The following is a 21,050-nucleotide window of genomic DNA, read 5'->3' on the forward strand; positions in this document are numbered from 1 at the left end:
ACTGAGGAGAGGTGGACCTTTTTGAAGCCTCACCAGGCTACTTGTTCTGTTCTTCAGGGTCTTAGAACATTCCCTATGGGGTGTCATGGAGGTGTTTCTTGGAGGTTGTTGTGGCCTCTGTCTGCCAAGACCTGAGGCAGGACAGGCAGTGTGTAAGGAAGAAAGCCTGGTACAAGGGGGCTGTTCTAGTGAGGTGAACAGAAAAACCAAGGAAATTTAGGAAAAAGGAAAAAGTTAAATCTGAAAATCAAAGAATGGAAAGGAAGGTGGAGGTCAGATCATGAAGAACCTTGTGCACAATTCTAGGAAATGCGGGAAGTTCAGAAAAAAAAAAAAAAACAAACCAATATTATCCTCCCAAGAAGCAGGCTTGAGGAAAATGATGACCGGCCTGGGGGTTATTATTAAGGACGTAATGTCCACTCTGGTGAGATTAGCATAAATAAAAGCTTCCAGCTGGCTTAAGAGATTGCTTTAAAAGAAACTAATAGAGTTCACTATATTATACTCTGTTTCCTTTATGTTTACATCTTCTTATTTTTCCCGTAGTCAAAATAAGCAGTGAGTGACCTTTTGGGCCAAAGGAAGCCGTTAGAGGGATTTAAAGAGGACACAAAACCAGGAGATGGGCTGGGAGCTCCAAAGTAGACTGCCTTAGATATCTTGATGGCTGCTGGCAGAGCTTGAGTTTCTGCTTGATCAAGGGCATCTGTGCCTTCTGTCTCCATGAACTGCTCTCTGCTGTCTGCCCCGCTATCAATACTTTCACTGTACAAAGAACCAGTGGTGCCCGGTGCTCAATGACCATAGCAGCTTGTTTCCCAAGGGTCCCTTCAGTAGATGCTGTGTTTGCACTTTCTCTAGCCCTCTGGAAGCAGGAACTGGGAACAGCTTCTGAGCCGAATTCAGCTTGAGAGAGAAGCAGCATCCGGATAGTGGGGAGGTGAAAAATGCCAGGATTCAGAGTGAGCCTTGGTGAGCTTGGGAGGGGTGTGAAGCTGAGGCAGTAGCCTCATGTTTATTTACTCTGAGAAGTTAGGTAGATGGTAAAATTTACTCTGGAATAAAGTAAGGAGGAGGAAGATACATTCCTAGTGGGCGGAAATGGCAATGCGGTTTAGGGCAGGAGTTGTACCTGTTAAGCCTTTGCCTTTTCCATTCTCAGCGCTCTTAGCTCTTGGGTGGACATCACAGTTCTCAGCCCTCTAAGCATGATGTACTCATCTGAGCCAGAAGTCTAAAGAATGGCAACCACACCGCGGATATGTGAACGCCACGCCCAATGGGAGGGTCAGTATCTACTGAGGAAAGCTGTAACCAGTAATCTCAAGAGGAGACATCTAACTAAGCATGATGCCAAGGTGCTTTTTAGCCATGTTATGCATGTGTGAACCAGCTACATGCCAACAGCAATCCATGTCTGGTGCTCAGTGCTCATTACATACAGATTGAGCTGCTTTTGTCAGTTTAGGTAGTGATGTAAAACATGCTCTATGTTTTTTCAGGGCAAAAAGATTCAGAAGTAGATGTTCCATATTGTGTTGCTAAGATACCCTGAAATATGCATACATACAACATGAATGTCTTCCCTTTGGGGCATAAACTTGGGCAATAGGCTTCTGATATCCCATAGGCTCTTGTTACGAATGTTAAACATTTCATGTGTTTTAAGAGATGTTTTCAGAACAAATGCATAAAAACCAAAACCTCATTTTTCTGCGCTCTTAGTTCATCAGGGAGGAATGAGACAGAATTTCACGGAGACATCTTTGAGTGGTTATTTATAGTCAAGTACTTGTATTTAGGTAGCATTGTCAATGGAAATTAGATTTCATGGAAATAAGATTGAATTAGAAATTGCATCTTTTAGCTTCCTGATGTTAATTGAGCACTGACTTTATATTGTCTCTTGGCCCCCTCTACGCACTGTGTCCAGGTGGGAGATGCTGCTTTAGCCAAGTACAAAAGATGACAGGAAGTGCTAGCTTTGCTTTAGCTGTTGGCTCCATCACACTGAATTCTGCCTGGTTCTCTTCTGTCTGGCTGGTACATCCTGACTTGGAAACAGCACTTTTTCCAGACTTTCTCAAGCTGCAGTGGAATTGTAGACTTTCTTCTAATGTTATATTCTGAGTGTGCTCTTGGTTCCCATTGAAACTATGAAAAGACATAAGGTAAATAGATGAAGATTCTGTCAGATGATCCTGCACAAGCAACAGCAGCAACTGTACATGACTCAGAATACATTTCAATGTAACAGGCTCACAAATGAATAATGCATATTATATATAATATGTGTAGATTTGAATTGCGTGTGTTTTGATCATATTCATGATCCCTCCCCCAACTCTTCTCCGATAAACCCTAAAATATAAAGGTGGGTGAACAAGTAGTGTTAATTTTTTTATATATCTTGACTTTTTTTTTGTATATGCAATGTAGATTCTTTACTGAAATTTCCCCAACATTGGCATCTTAGACAAATTCTTATGAGCTCTCAGGAAATACCTTTGTACTTGGGTGTCCCGTTTTAAAGCAAACTGTATCTCATGGCTGCTTCGCTCCCCAGCTGTAAACACAAGTTCCTTTGTGTGTCTCACTGAATTTCTCTTGTGATATTTGTTTCTGTAATTTGCTCCAAGATAAATTCTCAGCAGCAGAGTTGCTGTTTTGGGAGATACAGTCATTTTCAGTATTCATAAGATGAACAGAAAGAGGTCCTTTTAAAGGAGCTAGACCACTTTCTGTTGCTACCAGTAATTCACTTTTCCTGTCGTGTCCTTTTGGTGGTGGTTGCTTGGTTGAGCTTTTTGTTGCTTTTGAGTTAACTAGGTGGTTGATTAGTTGGTTCACTAGTTAGCTGGCTGGTTGGTTGGTTAGTTAGCTCACTGGTTAGCTGACTGGTTGATTGGTTGTTTGATTGGCTGGTTGGTTGAATGGGTGAATGGGTGGGTGAGTGAGTGACTGGTTTTGGGACATGGTCTCCCTGTGTAGCTGGCCAAGACTTCTCTGTATCAAGAATCCCAAGATTAAAGGCACAAACCACCATGCCTGGCTCAAGGTGGCTTTTATGCTCCTTCTGAACTACAGTTTAATTGTGCTGATGTATGGCTATCACCTTTCCTCCTATCTCCTCCAGGCTCTCTCAAAACGGCAGTTGGGGGTGGACTTCTAAGATCAATATCCCCTTATTGTCTATTAAGCCACCTTAATAGGCAAAGATAAGTGGGGGGAAAAGCCCCCAAGTGAAAACCTCCATCAAGCAAATGTTTACAGTTGTATTTTACAAGCTACTTATAAAGAGCGTCTGTGTTTATGTCTAATGCTGTATGTTTATTTACATTCAACAGTATTCGTGCTCATAAAGCACTTACCATTTCCCATGTATGTCTGTGGTTCTTTTTTTTTCTACTACAGCAGAAAGATCTTTGTTTAGATAGTCGTTAGACTATCTGCTGCTGTGATAGTCTCTAAACTCTCTGCTTCACATGGCTGTTTGGCCTCATCTCCCCACAATCCCTAGTATGACTTGATTTCCCGTTCGCCTTCCTAAGCTGTAAGGTGCATGCAGTAGTCCTGTTTTGCTTTGGGCCTCTTGGAGGTGTTGAATCACAGCTCCAATGCTTGTCCGCACTTAGCTTCCTTTGGAGATCGTTTGTTCCTGTTCTGTTCTCACGTTTCCTTCATAAACTCATTTCCTTTTTTTTTTTTTGTCTAATTATTCCATAAAGGGACCTTGGATATATTAGAACTGAAAGTCTTATGTTGTGAATTTTTTAAAAGAAATATTAAATAAGAGCCTGTCCTAGGTTTTGCAAAGGGAAACCAGTAATTGACCTTGAATCACCTCAATGTCAACAGTGCGCAGACATACCTTCCAGGATAGTTGTTAGATCACAGTAACACTGTGATGGAGCGTGCAAGCTCTGCACCGGGACGTGTAGTAGCGGAAACTTTTGAGAGCCACACTGTTGTTCACAGATTGAAGTGACGTTCTTGACTGAACTCCTGTCCCTGCTTTGAGAGAGAAGGGTCATTCTCTGAAGGTTACTGGACCTCTTGCTGTAGAAACAGAAAGATTTAGTTCATTATTTTGTTTTGTGTGTGTGTGCCTGAGTGTGTGTATGTGCATCACGTGTGTATGTGAGCCCTTGGAATTCAGAAGAGGCATTGGGTTTCTTGGAACTGGAGTCAAGAGGGTTGTGAGTTACCAACTAAGAGCTCTTAACCGCTGTGTCTCTCCAGCACCTAAAGGCTGGGTTCTAGTGAACTTCATCTTCCCCTAAGGCATGTATGTCTATTGGCAGTGATTCAAAATACTATAATTAGCCACCGATGTCTCCTAAAACAAAATTTAAATTCTGAGTTTTCTTTTCTTCATTTAGCAAAGAAAAATCAGCAAAAGAATATCTTATGTGTACATTCCAAATAACAATGTAACTATACATATTCATTAAAATTGTTTGACTAGCTTTTTGTTAGACTTGAAATTTAATCCCTTAGCTAAAATTAATCTCTAATGTTATTTTCTGTTCTTTTCCTTTTATGTGTCACTCCTTTAGTGGAATATTGAATTAGATTGGAAAACCTGGGACCCGAATTTGGGGAACACAGAAACTAATGTCTAAAATGTAGATCGGAAGCATTGGTCAAGTGAGCATTTCTGAGAGATAACTATTCATTGCAACGGGATAGTTGACATTCTAGGAAGAACTAGGACTTAGAGAAACTGGTACTTTCTAGAAGCCAGAACATTGCAAAGCCAGAGTATGCCTAAATAGCCGTGCAAATGTGTCTTTAGGTAACCCACAGTCCTGCATCTCCTAGAGGACATTGAAACCAGCATCAGCTGTATGAGTGGTCTACATTTGTTAGTATTTCATTTGTGAAAGACTTTTTTTTAGTTGGCATAATCAAATGAGAAATGAAGATATTTCAGCCTTCCTGAGTCTTTCGTGGTCTCTTTTGTTTCTGAATTATTCTTTCCCTTATGAACATCATACCTTCTTATTATGTGATTTTTCCTGGGGAGACATAAGCACTTTAGGTAAATTTTATGACCTCTTCTTGCAGAGTATTAAATATTAAAACCTAAAGGAATCAATTTCTAGGTATCTAAGTTCTGCTGTATAAGAACTGAGATTGTATAAGCAGATAAGTATGACCGTTTTTCAACTAGGCTGTTAGAACTAACCTTTCTGGCACAACCCCATCCACACTAACAAGTGCTGAATACTGTGTTTGACCCCTGACTGTGAAGTGAGAAATGTCAGTTACATGGGATGAATCTATTGAACAAATATCTGCACCGTATAGAATTTTATACATTGACACAATTATAGTTTAGATTACTGGAACGGCACAGCAATCTCATGCACAGCTATAATTCAGATTATTGAAAATACAAACATCTTTTTTTATTGTATAAAGGCTGCTTCCTTGGGCTAAAGTAGAAAAGTACTTTAGTGTAAAGACATGCTTTCAACCCAGTTTATCCCATGCATCCATGGCTGTGTGGTCTTTTCTTGCTGTAGAGACAGAATGTAGACAGTAGGGAAATAGGTAGTTCTTCATACTACTGCTCAAAGCATCTTGATGTTGGATGAAAGTACCATCTGCAGTCTTCCATCTCACCCTCCAAAAATTCTGCTGATGTGGGAGAATGGGGACAAGTATTTGGGCCAAACAAAAAAACAGGATTTTCCACCATTTGGGAAACATAAGCCAGGATTTCCCACCATTTGGGAAAAGTTTTAAGAGCCCAAGAGCATCTTATTTAAACTGAATAAAAGCTTAAAGGAGTATTTGGACTATTCCTTAGTCTTGGAGCAAATTTTATGGCCACTTATACCTTCAGGGTCTGGGTAACTCTGTTAGTCTGTCTATTGATTCTACCAACCTACCCATCACTCACTTGTTTACCCATCTAACCTACCCATCACTCACTTGTTTACCCATCCAGTCTTCCCATCACTCACTTGTTTACCCATCTAATCTTTCCATTACCCACTTGTTTACCTATGTAATCTACCCGTCACTCACTTGTTTACCCATCCACTCTCCCCATCCACCCATTACTCACTCCTTTATTCACCTTACTGAATGCTCCCTGCTGTACCAGGGTTTGTTACATTGTCCTTCTGTATCTTCCCTTCCCATCAAGCTTTTCCTTCTGGGACTGGAGAGCCTGGTTCTCAGCTCACAACCTCTTGTATGTAACTCCAGTTCCAGGCTCTCTGGACACACACACACACACACACACACACACACACACACACTTTGTTTTCCCATCGCTTAGCGGCTGCACCTGAATCTACTGAATCTATTTTGACTACATGGCCTTACAATCAGCCCTAAGCTCAGGCCACAGCATGATGGGATTTCTGGTCCTGCAGAACTAAGGTTCTATCATTCTATTTACCAATAAAGACTCAGGAGTCAGACATTGGGATGAAAATCTACTAGCTCAGAGAGACCGAAAAGCAACCTGCTGACTTTTCTTTGTGGCTGGAGACCCAGCAAGAGAGCATCTCTCCATCCTTTCCTGGAACCTCTGTACTCTGTATGGCTAATTTCTGTCAGCTAGTTGCTACCTCCATCCCCTGATCCAAAGTTGATTTTTTTTAACACAGTGAAATCAAATATCCCACAACGAGAGAGAGAGAGAGAGAGAGAGAGAGAGAGAGAGAGAGAGAGAGAGATTCTTCTCCTGCTACAGGGAACCCTCACAGTTCCAAGTACAGTTAGTTCTCTTTACAAAACACACTGGAATAGACAGAATTCTCCAGCCATCAGTAGCAATATATAGCCAGAAAATCGTCTAGAAAAAGACGTCCAACTTTAATATCCTCGGGAACGCTCTGCAGTGAGATCTCAATGAAGTGACTTCACAGCTAAGAGACAGTTGCCTCTGGCAGCACCGTGCACCCTTGTCTCCCCCACTGCACGCTGGACTGTAGGTGATCCCTTCCTATAAAGTATTCCTCGCACTATAATTTATTGTTTTCAACTTTGCAGAGCCATTCAACTGACCGGTTGCCAGTGAGAGCAGCCTTTCCTTGTCCCTAATCTTCCTCATGGTGCTTGGGGTATGCCTCGGTGGTGGAGGCCTCTGCCAGCCCCGTGTCAGTCTCCATTACTGCAGGATTGTTAGAAAACCTCAGTTACACAGCGTGCCTTTTGATCAGTTCCCTGTGGAAGCTCATCTTTCCCGAGTCACTTCATATTGTTTAGCTACACTTTGTGGGGTGAGGGAACGTAGACTGTGTAATTTTAGTTAAAATGTTAACTGGGTAGTTTAGTTAAAAGGTTTATTATTGGTTAGTTTAGTTAAATGGTTTATCATTGGCTAGTTTTTTGCTTTGGTTTGTGAAAAACAGAAATGCATGACAGTTGTGAATCACTGCTAACAAAATGCCCAGCAGTTCAGTCTAGCGCTGTAAAGTGATAACGCCAGCCTAGAAGGCAGAGTGTGGAATAGACCTCGGTTGCCTAGTTATTTACAAAAAGTTCAGTCCTGTAGACTAGATCAGTTTTTAACAGGTGAGTTGTGACTCAATACCATAAAATTTATTTAAGTATAAGTTAAATGATTTTTAGAAAATTAATAAATTATGCAAGCATCACCAGTATCTAATTTTAGAACATGTCAACCGCCCAGAGAGAAACTCCAGCCTCTTTGCAGTCTTTCTTCAGGCCTCTTGGGGTCCCAGATAAACAGATTACTTCCTGACCCTGCTGAATACCTTTCTCTTTCTCTCATACAACTGAATCCAGGACGGAAATAGCCCATTCACCTTAAGATGTACGTAACAGAAAGTAAAAACTTATAATCTCTGCCAAAAATTCTACCTCAAGTTAATATGGACAGATAAAATTGATTGAAACTGGGTTTTCAGTTATTTTTATATTAAAAAAATTTGCACATCACCACGATACTTTATGAACCTACTTCTCTAATTGGTGCTCTATTCTATTGAAAAGACATGGGACCTTGTGACTGTCCAAAATTTATGATCCAAGCTGGAAGTGGTGGTGCAGGCCTATAGTTACAGGATTTAGTAGTCTAAGCCAAGAAGACCACTACTCCAAGGCCAGCTTGGACAACAATGGAGTTCCAGGCTAGTGTGGGAAATATGGGGAGACTGTGTTTCAAAACACACACACACACACACACACACACACACAGACACACACACACAAAAAAAAAAAAAACGAAGACAATATTAGATCTGGCAGGGATATTCACCAGGTTATTTTTGTTGGCAAAGCTTATTGATGGTTTTCAATAAGCAATTGATTGGTCATCTTTAGAATTTTCCAGATCATGTTGATAAAAATAATAAAACAAACTTTTATTTTGAGATAATGTCTCGGGCGTCCCAATCTGGCTTTGAACTTGCTACTTAGCTGGGGGTGACCTTGAACTCCCAATTTTCCTGTTTCCACCTCCCAAGTGCTGGGTCACTAAACCCAGGATATGAAGTGCTGGGAATCCAACCCATGTCATCTTGCACACAAGGCAAGCACCCTAGTAACTGAATCACACACACACAACATAATCTTGATACCACAAAACTTTGTGGTTGCTTCTGAAGTGGAATACATCTCTCCCAAAGCACACTTGTGTCTGTGAGCACATGTTTTATTTGAGGAGGGAAGAGTTTCACAAGGTTAAAATATCCTTATCGCTAAGAAAAGCTTCAAGGCAGGCGATCTGCTCAGCTGGATCCTGTTGCCATAGAGTAATAGACCAGTGGTGTGAATTTAACATGATAACATATTAGTGACACTAATTAATTTGATGAATATACATGACAGGCAGATTGTCAGCAAGCTCCTTTTGCTCTGCCAAGATAAGGGACAACTTACATACTAAAATTTTCCTACTTAGGTGTATTGTATATGTGTGTATGCATGTGTGTGCGTGAGTATGTGCATGCATGTGAGTTTTATTTGCTTTGTTTTGTTTTTATGATGCTGAAGTTGACCCCAGGGCAAGAGTTCTGGTTCTACCCCTCAATTCCACCAGCCCTCTAAATGTATATTGCTATTTAGAGGTGTAATGGTCTGTCCTATCCCTTTAAGAGACAAACCACACCCACACCCTCCCCTGTCCCCTGAGGCAAGCTGATCTTCAGCTTTTAGCCTGAGGCCGGATCCGCCTCTACCCTACCTCACCTCTTCCCCCTTCTCCCCTTCCCTTCCATAACCCACTTAATAAATATCCAACTTCACTCTGCATGGTGTGCTTATCTGTCTTGGTCTCTCATCCACCATGGGGCTGCCTGCCTTCATGGCCTGCTGTGGTCTCATGGCCTGCTGCCCACTGCTGCCCCTCAGGGACCTGCAGCATTTTACTTAAACCATCACAAGAGGACAGTCCTATGTGTTTATGTCTCCTTCTATAAACAAAACAAAACTGATCCTTTTCTCTTGATCTTTGCACTGACTGATTGTTTACATTAAGATGTCATATCCTGGTGTCAGTAGTGTGTCATTTAAGAAGTGAAACCTCTTGAGGTCAGAGTTCTGATTTAAAAGTAAGATTTGCTGTTTCCTATCTGATCTTGGGCAACTTGTTTTGCCTTGCTGTTTCTTTTCTGACCTTGCATCGAGTGACTAACTAGCTTTGTCTTTTTTCTTCTTTTTCTTTTAAACTGGGCTGACAATATTTTCTAGGGTTGTTATGAGTGATTGACTCAGGCACTAACCAGACACGCAAGTGACATTTACTGTGGACCATTACATTTTGTTACTCTTTCGGTCTGCTTGCCTTTTCAATGACTTTATGGTGACTGCTGAGTTTTCAGATTTGACAGAACTTTGGGGTTGGTTAACAAGCTTATCAGGTATTTGTTTCAGTTCACTAATAGTCTGTCTTAAGACCTAATGTTAAGCTTTTTCTGCATCTTACAGCTCAGTGTTCACATCTCCATCATTTATAATTCCAATTTGTACCAGTAGGATAATATTTGCTTTGACTGGGGTTTAGCTTTTATCTTGAATAGATTAAATTCTTCTAAACATTAAAACTCACACATAAACTCAGGTGAGTTCTTTTATTATTATTATATGTATATATTTAATTGATTTTTATTGAGCTCTACATTTTTCTCTGCTCTTCTCCCTGCTTCTCCCCTCCCCTTCAACCCTCTCCCAAGGTCCCCATGCTCCCAATGTACTCAGGAGATCTTGTCTTTTTCTACTTCCCAAGTTCTTTTCTTTTTACGCAGTATTTACACACTTATATCTTATCATGGTAAAGGAGTCAGGCACAGAGCAGGGTGGACTTGGAGGTCTAATAAAGTCTTTCTGAGCCTTGGACTTTATGCCCTGCCTCTGAATGTCTTTATCTAGCTTCCCATCAGCTCTGCAGAGGGAGATTCTTGGGAGTGAGTGGCCTTTTAGACTCCTTCCTTAGCTTACAACTGTGATCTGGATCCCAGGACCCCTTTCCTATTTTATTTACTGTAACTTCTACTAGGCATTGTTCACGCTCTACTGCCTGTCCAGGTTGAATTCCTCTTAGCCATATACTGTATCATTTTAGTAGTTTTGGATCTCTTTTGTATCCTTAATAAAGGATATTAAACACATTTGATATCCTTTATCCTGAGTGCCTGGAGTCTGGAAGGTTTCTGATGAGGGGGATAAAGGGTAGAGAGATAGATGGTTCAGCCCTTCTGAATGCTTGCTGCCTTTGGGGACAACTGACACTGAGCCCACAGCTGTTTGTAATTCTAGTTGCAGGGGCTCTACTGCCCTCTTCTGGCCTCTACAGGCACCTGCATACTTGTGGCATACACATTAAAACAAATCAAAAATTGTTTTGGATTTGGGAATTTTTTTATTTTGGAATATTAGTATATACATGATGATGTTTCTCAGAGACAGAATCCAAGTCTAACTTAAAAATTATTTAACATACACACACACACACAACTGGGGATAATTTTATACAGTATTTTAATAATTTTATACGTGAACCATGAGTTATAAAATCATGTGGTTTTAGATTTTTCAGCATTTCAGAGTTTTTCAGGTTGCGAACAGGCAGCCCATTCATACCACCGCAGAGTACTTTTTTTTTTTTTTTTTTTGATTTTTCGAGGCATGGTTTCTCTGTAGCTTTTGGTTCCTGTCCTGGAACTAGCTCTTGTAGACCAGGTTGGCCTCGAACTCACAGAGATCCGTCTGCCTCTGCCTCCCGAGTGCTGGGATTAAAGGCGTGCGCCACCACCGCCCGGCCCCAGAGTACTTCTTAACAGTGAGAGATTCACAAGCTTCTGAATTAGTCCCTATGTTGGATATTGAGTGTTTTACAAATTTTTCTTCCAATGAACATTGAAAACATGCTTAAATAGTTTGTGTGCTTCTTATTTCATTGGGGGGATGCACTCAAAAATTAGGGATGGGGTGAAAGTGCCATCATGGCAGCACCATGGTGTGGTGTAATGGCACAGATCGAGTGCCCCTCCCGTTTTAGAGCTCTTGTCAAATTACGGGAGAAATCCTACCGGGATTGTTAGAATTCAATGACAAATTATATATGAATATAATAGTGTATAGCATATCATCTCAATAGTGTATTGTCTGTGGATATAATAGTGTGATAGCGTATCATCTGTGAATATGATAGTGTGATAGCATATCATCTGTGACTATGATAGTGTGATAGCGTATTGTCTCAATAGAGTATCACCTCTCCCTTCTTAAGAGGGTGGTGTCTCTGTGTTTGTTTTCTTACCATCGGTATTGTTGTTTTTTTCATAGTTTTCTTCACAAAAATTACAAATATTTTCTTGTAATTAATTATGAGGATTTGAGGACAGTTTTGTCCTTTGATATGGGAAGTCTATCAATCCGATAACTTGTGGTCAGGTGTTCAGCATATTTATGTTAGGTTTTTCAAATCTTACAGGTTCTGTCATAAAGATGCATGGGTGTTTAACCTGTATAATCCAATAGTATGTGCATGAGAAAACTGGTTTCTTGTGTACGTGTTTTATGTTTTTCATTAGTTACATGGCTGCTTACTTGTCCTGGTGTGCTGACTGGTTTTATGTCAGCTTGACCCAAACTAGAGGCAACTGAGAGAAGGGAACCCCAACTGAGAAAATGCCTCCATCAAATCAGGTTGTAATCGAGCCTATGGGATGTTTTTTAAATTAGTGACTGATAGGGAGGGCCCAGCTCATGGTGGGCAGTGCCATCCCTGTACTGGTGGTCCTGGGTTCTAGAAGAAAGCAGGCTGGGCAAGCCATGGGGAACAAGCCAGTAAGCAGCACTCCCCCATGACCCCTGCATCAGCGCCTGCCTCCAGATTCCTGCCCTGCTTGAGTTCCTGTCCTGACTTCCTTCAGTGATGTTCAGTGCCATGGGAGTGTGGGTCAAAGAAGCCATTTTCTCCCCAGCTTGCTTTTCGGCCAGTGTTTTCTCACAGCAACAAGAGACCCCGGCTAGGACAGTTGATTTACTGAGCAGTAGTGAAGATGACAGACATAAGATGCAGAAACACGATACGTGATCTCCTGTCACTCAACAGAGGATTCTCAACTCAAGGAGGGCAAGGGGAAGCGCCAGTGGGAATGTTTCGCACAAGACATCAGCTCACATAATACACAACTAAACATGGTGTTGACACCAGCAGAGCCTAGCAATGCTATTCCCATGCCTGCCCTGGATACTTTCATCTGCAGAATAGAAACTGAAACTTATCAAATGCCCCTTTTACTTCGCTCAAGATAATTGCTTTAAAACAGGTTGATGTATTTCTGTTTGTGTGTAGATGTGAGGAAATGTGTGTCTGCAAGTGCACCATATGTGTGCAGGTGTCCGCGGAGGCCAGGAAAGGTGTTGGCTCTCCTAGAGGTGGAGTTACAGGGGTTTTGAGTCACCCAGTATGGGTGCTGGGAAACAAACCCAGGTCCTCTGCAAGAGCAGGCGATGCTCCTAACTGCAGAGGCTTATCTCCAGCCTGCTAATCACCTCTGAAAAATGTGCTTCTGTTAGATTTTAGTATACTCAATTTCTAATTATAAACAGTACTTCAATTTCAGTAGTATGTCCAACTTTGTGATTATAAAATGAAAAGGGTCATACTGATGCACCAAAATCCAATCTCAGAATATTGCATTTGCTCTCACAAGACAGGCGGGTTTGTAAAGATTTTGAACTGTCTCTGTGTTACCTAGGTTAGCTCATGGTACTTGGCTAGCTTGGTGCTGGTTTGTGCTCTGGTGTGGAAACCCAAGCAGGTTGACTAATGGAATTGTCACCCAAAGAAGTGGCTTTGGTCATTTTTCTCAGGCAGTGAGAGGAAGGGATAATATGGCATGGTCATCATCGTCACAACATTGAGTCTGGTGGTGGAACGACACAGACAAAGGTGTCATTCAACCATAATGAAATCCCTAGGAAAATATCTATGCTCCTGCTAATGACACTCAGTGGGTACTGCGCTCACTCAGTGACTCCTCCAGTTCCTCCTAACGGCTCGCGCTCAGCACGATCATTATCTCTGTGAGGTTCATACTGGTCCCCTGAGATAGGTGCTGGAGCTCTTCCTCTTGGGGAAAAAGAGTGACTGGATTTCCCTCTCCACATTCTATGTTCTAGAACTAGATGACGACCTTACAAAGGCCACCTGTATGTCCACTGATGAAGCTTCCTGTAGGCATGAACACCACCCTGGGAGCACATGAGGAATATGTTAGTCAACTAGGCTGGAGTGGGTAGACACCAGCCCTCGCTGCTTGAGGGTGTCTTCCTCAGAAGAAGGTGTCCGTGGTGGAGAGAAGTTACTGTTGGAGTCGTCTTGCCAGGGCTCCTCTTTGTGACACTCATTCTTCCCGTGGCATTTCCCAAGGCACTGCAGAGAACATTGGTCAGGCTGGAGGAACCCCGGCTTTCCCACCTTCTCTAGTGTCTTGGTAGCTGGGAGATTTTTCAAAATAGCAATAGGAAAGTGAGCCATTGGGAGTGACCCCTCGTGGCTACTCACCCTCCGCTGATCCTATTTTTCTACCAGATCAACTTCCCTGTTGGTTTTTCTTTCTCAAGGGTGGGCTGTGTCTGCAGGTGGATGCCTCTTGCCAGAGGAGAGGGATATGTAACACATAAATCTAATTTTTTATCTGGGGGCCAACTCTTCTCCGTCTTTCTTTCACAATATGGATATTTCCTTGTCTCCCAGAGCCGTGTGGTGGCTCTAGCTCTCTGATTCAACCAGCTGCTCTTGGCTGAGTTCATGTGTGAGCCACATGCATGCACGCAGGCCAAAGGTCAACATTGGGTGTCTTCCTTAGACATTCTGCACCCTCTTTTCTGAGCCGGGGCTGTCAGTCTGCATCCCACTAATTCAGCTAGACTGCCTGGCCAGCGAGCCCAAGAGATTCACTCGTCTCCAGTTGCCGTGCCCACTCCTGCAAGCACACTGGAGTTGCTGGTGTGTTCCACCTTGCCTGGTGGTTTTAAGTGGGTGCTGGGGATCCAAACTCAGGTCCTTCTGCTTGCACAGCAGGCATTTTATGTCTGAACCATCTCCTTAGTCCCTGTGTTCTTAAAACAACAACAACAAAAACGAACAAGCCAACCAGCCTTTAATCGGCCCCTGCGTTCCTCAGTGTTGAGATGGGAAGTGTACAATAAACTCCTGTAGTTGATCTGTGTGCCACCGTAGTGTCAAGGAAATACCTGGAGGTATTAACCGAGCCACTTAAACTTTCCTCTTTTTACATCCGTTTAAAGGCTTAGCTGTCACTACGTTGAATTTAACCGTATTTACCCTGCGAAGGAGGCCTTTAAGACTGGAAGAAGGATGCTAAAGTTGTGCAGTGTACTCAGGGTGGAGACTAATTACAAGGTTGCAGAACTCTTCAGGTGGCTGGGCTGGTGGCCCGACTGAACTGCTGCTTTCCTAAATTGGGAACAGCTGGGCCATAGTGTGAGCTAGTATAAGAGTCGCCGGCTTTGCTCAGTGTGGTAAGAAGTCTCTGCTCCTCTGTGGAGCCTGGGGCACTTCAGCCGAAGGTGCCTTTCCTCAGCCACAGAAAGGTAAGTGCTTCAAGTCGCCTGCTGAATGCCAGATGCTGTTGCTCGGTAGAAACTGGTGGTTGTATCGATGAGTTATCAGTTTCCTGTGGCGGTTTTAGGACGTTCCCCTGAGGCTGCTCCTCTACCCTCCTCCCAAATGAGACCCAGCGAAGGCTTTGTAACTTTGTTAGTTTGAAGGTTGTTGACTTTGTTTGTGGTGTGTGTGTGTCTACAAAAGGGGAAACCAAGGCAGTGTCATTTAAAATAGGTTGACTGTGTTGCTTTGAAGTTCATGAAAGCAGTCACCAAAGGGATCATAGGTTTTTAAATAGGGAAGTTAGAAACTGGACTGTTCTGGAAAATGAGCATGGCAACCATCCAGCAATTCAGCAGAGCTTCCAAATCCTTTAAAATTTTATTGTATAGTTTTCAGGCAGGGTTTCTTTCACACTTTAACTAACCTGGAACTCACTTTGTCACCCGGGGTGACTTCAAAGTCATCGTAGTCCTCCTGCTTCAACCTCTTGAATGGTGTCATTACAAGTGTGAGCCACCATGCCCCACTGTTGGATCCCTTTTCTTAGAAACGGTTCGTCATCCATTCTTTGCAGATCAGGAAGGAGTGTGTGGTCTCCAGGTAGGTTCTAGCATATTATGACTTCATGGTTAGCAACTTGTGAAGTGTTCAAAATGTTAGGTCCTGGCTCTATCAGAAGAAATGAACAGGAAATTGATTGTTAAGATATGCTGACATTAGCTCAAGGACAGACAAGAGTCCCAAGCTTGGGCACTGTACAATCCAGCACTATATAAATAAATCCAATCTCAGGGGCACTGATTTTGTTCTGAGGATGTCTTAGTAGAGCAGGCGCTTTGGTATTAGTTACCTTCCTTCTGAGAATGTTTGCATCTCGAATGGTTGGGAATTAGACAAGCCATTGCTGACTTTGTTTTCCTTTGTCCTTAGGAGGGACCACATCATCTTCGGTGGGAAAGAGAGTTGCCTTCCTTGTGTGAATACCCAGCAGATTGTTGTATGGGAGGAACTAAGAACCGGAAAGCCACCATCTACATTTTGTACCAGCATATACAATCCCTTCTAAGAGTCCATGTTGATCTTGGAAGTGGAAGGATTTAAAAGAGTTACGTTTCCACAGAGAACAAGAACCTGACCATCTCCTGTAGCTCCGAAGGCTGGCAGACGATGGATATCATAGAGACAGCAAAACATGAAGGTCATTTGGAAAACCAAACCAGTAACTCTCCCGACACTTACACAAGTCCTGCTGAAGCTGTAGAAGAAGAAAACAAAAATGGCAATGGTAAACCCAAGAGCTTGTCCAACGGGCTACGAAAGGGCACCAAAAAGTACCCGGACTACATCCAGATTTCTATGCCCACTGACTCCAGAAACAAGTTTCCCCTGGAGTGGTGGAAAACAGGCATTGCTTTTGTGTACGCTCTCTTCAACCTCGTCCTGACGACTGTCATGATCACAGTCGTGCACGAGAGGGTCCCTCCCAAGGAGCTCAGCCCTCCACTCCCAGACAAGTTTTTTGATTATGTCGACCGTGTCAAATGGGCATTTTCTGTATCAGAAATAAATGGGATTGTACTCGTTGGGTTATGGATCACCCAGTGGCTTTTCCTGAGATACAAGTAAGTGTTGACTAATAATGGATTTGGGTTTGGGTTCAGTGTGCTTTGTAAAGAGATGATGTGTCATTAATATTACCTTTCTCAGATTCTTCTAATGCATTTGGTTTAGGCATCATTGAATAAACTCAGCCGCTCTTCCGCAAGTGGTCATCGAGTGGCCGGCACGAGTGAGAGCAGGAAGCTGCAGTAGTCTTGTGTGTGGAGAGGGACTCAGTTTACCCATTTACAGTGCAGTGCCTTGTCTCCAGTCCTATGGTGTCATACTCCTACCCTGAATCAAGATGCTTGGACACGCCTTTGATCCCAGCGCTTGGGAGGCAAAGGCAGAAGGGTAGCAGTGAGTTTGAGGTCAACCTGGTCTACACAGAGAGCTCAGGACAGCCAGGACTACAAAGGAAGAAGATGATAGGAAAGGACTAGCGTGTTTTCAGGCTCTCTGCAGGTGCAGTAGGAAGTAGGCCGGGACACTAATTTATTATGGGATGATTGGTCCGCCGTCAACAGTTTGCTTTGAGTTTATGTCTATTCAAAAGTTCTTAAGCTTTCTTTCCTTTCTTGTCCTTTTCCTGCCAGGCACAAAGTAACCAGTGTTTGTTTAAGAAGCTGAATTTGGAACTGGGTTTTGGTGGTTAGGGTTTTAGATCTCTAAAGTAAACTTGTCTTCCTCTTGGCACTGAATATGAGAACACGGCTCAATAGTTCAGCCCCTGCCTTCCTCCCCCATCTCAGAACTGTACCAGCCGGGGAGTAGTAAGCTATCACCTTGATGATATGTTACAAAACTGGGCACAGCTCTGACATGGCTATTTCTGCTTCTCTGTGTGAATTCTGACGTCTGTTCCACAAAATTAGAGGCCACTCAATTCCCCGTCCTCTCATTTGTCTTTGGATGTTTGCTTTCTACTGGATCCCAGGAATTAAGTCCCTAAAATACAAGTTTGAGTAAAATACCCACAATTTAGGGCTTTTTAACAAAAAGTGAGGCTTGGGAACTCCCACAACACAGCTTCAAAATTCAAAGTCAAATAAGAGTTCAGTGTTAGTGCCACAAGGTGGCTTTTAGGAGAGAGTCAGCGGGCAGTGCACACCTTTAATCCCAGCACTTGGAAGGCAGAGGCAGGAGATCTCTGTGAGTTCGAGGCCAGCCTGGTCTACAAGAGCGAGTTCCAGGACAGGCTCCAAAGCTGCAGTAAAACCCTGTCTCGAAAAACAAAACAACAACAACAACAAAAAAAAAACAAACCTAAAACACAAAACAGACAAAAACTCCATTTAGAAGAGAGAATAAAGTTGACTGTTGCTTTGTAACTAAAAGAATTCAGCCTGCTTTCCCAAATGCAACCCTGCAGTTTTCAAAACTTGCATGGCAAACCGAAGCCATCGTGCATAAAGTTTCTTTATTATAACTCTCAAAATATTTCATCAGTATATTTCGTTAAAAGAGCGATCAGTTGCTTTTTACATAGTAGAAGTGAATCGCTGCTGCACAAGTCAGTTGTGGCTTTTTTTTATGCTAAAAGCAAGGCTGTATTTATTGAATGATAGTTTCTTTTTAGTGCTTGGACGCGACACTAAACATAGTAAGGGCTTGCATAGGCTATGGCTGGTTGCTTTCTCCTTCAGTTTGGGTGTGAAGGCTCTTCATATTCACATTTGCATGAAGAGCTGTTTAGTCTAGTATGTGTCTGGCGTCTGTCTACAGAGGAGCCTTCGTCTTGGTTTCGGTGAGATCTAGCTGTTATAACTGTCTTCCTGTGGTCGTCTCAGAGCCCACCATGTCAAGACGCATGGTATTGGCGGGGGATGTAGCTCAGTACATCCCTGGGCTCACACGCACGAAGCCCTGGGTTACATCCCCAGGCCACAGAGGAAAACGTAAAAAAGGAACAAAGGAAGAGCTACGCCTTATCCTGCCCTGATCATTACACACTGATACTGAAATTTCACACTCTCTGCTATGAAACATCTTCAATTGCTACATGCTAACTGAAATGAAAATATCTATTAAAAAACACTCAGGATCACTCACACACCTGGGCCATGTACTTTCTACCTACTGCTAAGATCACAAACGGCACTAATCTGCCATTTCAGTTTTGAAGTAGATTTGGACCTTGGATTTTGGTAACTGGTAGAATTGTCATAACTTTCTTCTTAAAGTCCTAGCTGAGTAAGAAATTCTGCGAATCCCAGCCTCTCTCAACGTGTCCCTTTTTTTTTTTTTCTTTCTTTTTTTCTTGGTTCTGGTATCCAGGACCTCACACATGCCAGGCAAACCCTCTACCACGGAGATACCTCTCATGTCTCTGTTTCTTTCAAAAGCTCTGAGGAAAAACACACCGTGAACAGTTCTTTTTTTCTAAGGAAGACTGGGGAGTGAGTGTTTCAACTAAGTTAATCTTCTGTTCTGGGCGCAGAATGCTGGAATGAATCTAATTGACTCCTAATAATATTTCCTTATTTCTTATTGTTGTCTAATAGCATGAAGCACAATTCAGAGCAGCGCTCCTGTGGGGCCTGGGCTTGAATTCACAGAGTGAATTGCTTTCACTTAACCAAGGAAAAACAGCCAGCACTGTTGACTGTCTGTTCCTTTTCAGTACTAAGACAACAAAGCTAGGTTACCAAGTACACAGTAAGTCAGCACTTCCAGCTAGCTACCCTGGGTCTACTTCTTTCATCTCCCCTCACCTGAAACCTAGGAATGTTCTTGAAATAGCTGTCAGTGGCAAACAACCAAAATAGATATTTATACTTTTTTTTTTCTTTTAAATTAGAAGTCCCAGCAGTTACCTGAATTTGACCTTGGTCCATGTGAGAACCATGTGTCTTGGAGAAAACTTAAAATACTCCTCATCTCTGAGGGTGCCAGTTATTCTAAGAGTCTTTTGGGCAGTGGTGGTTTGTAAAGTTTGAGAGCTGGGAGGGTGAGAAGCCCAGCGGAGGGAGTACACGGTATGTTCTAGAGAAGTTAAAGCCAACAGCTGGAGGTGGGTGACGCAGTCCCACTCATTCCCATCCATGTTCAGAGCCAGCGCTTGCAGACATAACAGAAAGGGGGCTGTCACCGTGAGATGGAAGCCCTCATACAGTCATGCCATTGGCAAAGCCCTGGCTGGTGAGCTCAGTCAGCTTCCAGAACAGGCTTAGGCTGAAGAGTGCGAAGAGCCCAGAGCCACAGTCAAGACGCTCTCTTCCTTAAAGCTGCACAGGGAAAAGGGCTTTTGCTCTTAATTTCTTGACCAATCTCTTTTTCTTTTTGTTTTAATTTTATTAAATTTTGTTTTAATTTTTTTTAATATTTATTTATTTACTTATTATGTATACAATATTTTGTCTACATGTATGCCTGCAGGCCAGAAGAGGGTACCAGACCTTATTATAGATGGTTGTGAGCCACCATGTGGTTGCCAGGAATTGAACTCAGGACCTTTGGAAGAGCAGGCAATGCTCTTAACCACTGAGCCATCTCTCCAGCCCCCTTGTTTTAATTTTTGAGATAGAGACTGGCCTTAAATTCATTATGTAGCTCGTGTTGACCTTAAAGTTATTGATTCTGCTGCTACGGTCTCCCAAATTCAAGGTATTGGTTTATATAGTAGTAGAAATCAAACCAAGGACTTCTTCTATCTAACAGCTAGCCACAACCCTAGATCTTTTCATTTTTAACTGGTACATGAAAGCTTACAAAATTGGATTCCATAATGAGGTATTATGTATAAATTCATATGTGTGTACTAGGTGACGTTCAAGTTAAACATATGCCTCTCTTTAAGCACTTCTTTTAAAAACATTTTTAAAAATTTGTTTTATTTTATGTATATGCGTGTTTTGCATGCATGTGTTCTATGTGCCATGTGCAAGCCTGGGGCCCACAAAGGCCATCGGATTCTCTGGAACTGGAATTACAGGTGGTTATGAGCTGCCATGTAGGTGCTGGGAATCGAACCTGTGTTCCGGGTGAGAGCAGCCAGTACCCTTAACTGCTGAGCCGTCTCTCCAGCCTACTTATCAATCCTCTATGACAAAATACCTCATCTTTCCAACTCATTTTTGAAATGGAGAGTACATGGTTCACAGTAGCCATCTTGCTGTATGGAAAATCTCAGCACATCCTGTTCCGAAATGTGACTTAGTATGCATTGATCAGCCTTCCCATATAACCCCTCCTAAACATACAGAGTCACCCCCATCGCTAATAAACTCTAGTCTGTGCTCAACTTCTCTAAACAACATTTTTTAAGTTGGCAAAAAAAAAAAAATATTCTGCGCTCATTTTCCTATGCCCGGCTTGCTAAGTATGATGATCTCTAGTTCCATCCAACCTGTCACAAATGACAGGACTGGACTCGGCT

General features: G+C 42.5%; 1 protein-coding gene across 4 annotated transcripts in view; it reads left to right on the forward strand.

Annotated features, from left to right (window-relative positions):
• Positions 1-21,050, forward strand: part of Sgms2 (sphingomyelin synthase 2) — a 71,787-nt gene that overhangs the window by 36,500 nt on the left and 14,237 nt on the right. For all 4 annotated transcript variants that reach the window (XM_041652576.1, XM_041652593.1, XM_041652584.1 and 1 more), the window contains one exon: positions 16,004-16,695. In XM_041652576.1, the coding sequence (XP_041508510.1) occupies positions 16,241-16,695 (455 nt within the window). In that variant the 5' untranslated portion in view covers positions 16,004-16,240. The remainder of the gene's footprint in view (positions 1-16,003; positions 16,696-21,050) is intronic.

The sequence above is a fragment of the Microtus oregoni genome, unplaced genomic scaffold, assembly GCF_018167655.1.
Source record: "Microtus oregoni isolate MIOR12 unplaced genomic scaffold, Mior012 000000F_ref0000247, whole genome shotgun sequence".
Lineage (NCBI taxonomy): Eukaryota > Metazoa > Chordata > Mammalia > Rodentia > Cricetidae > Microtus > Microtus oregoni.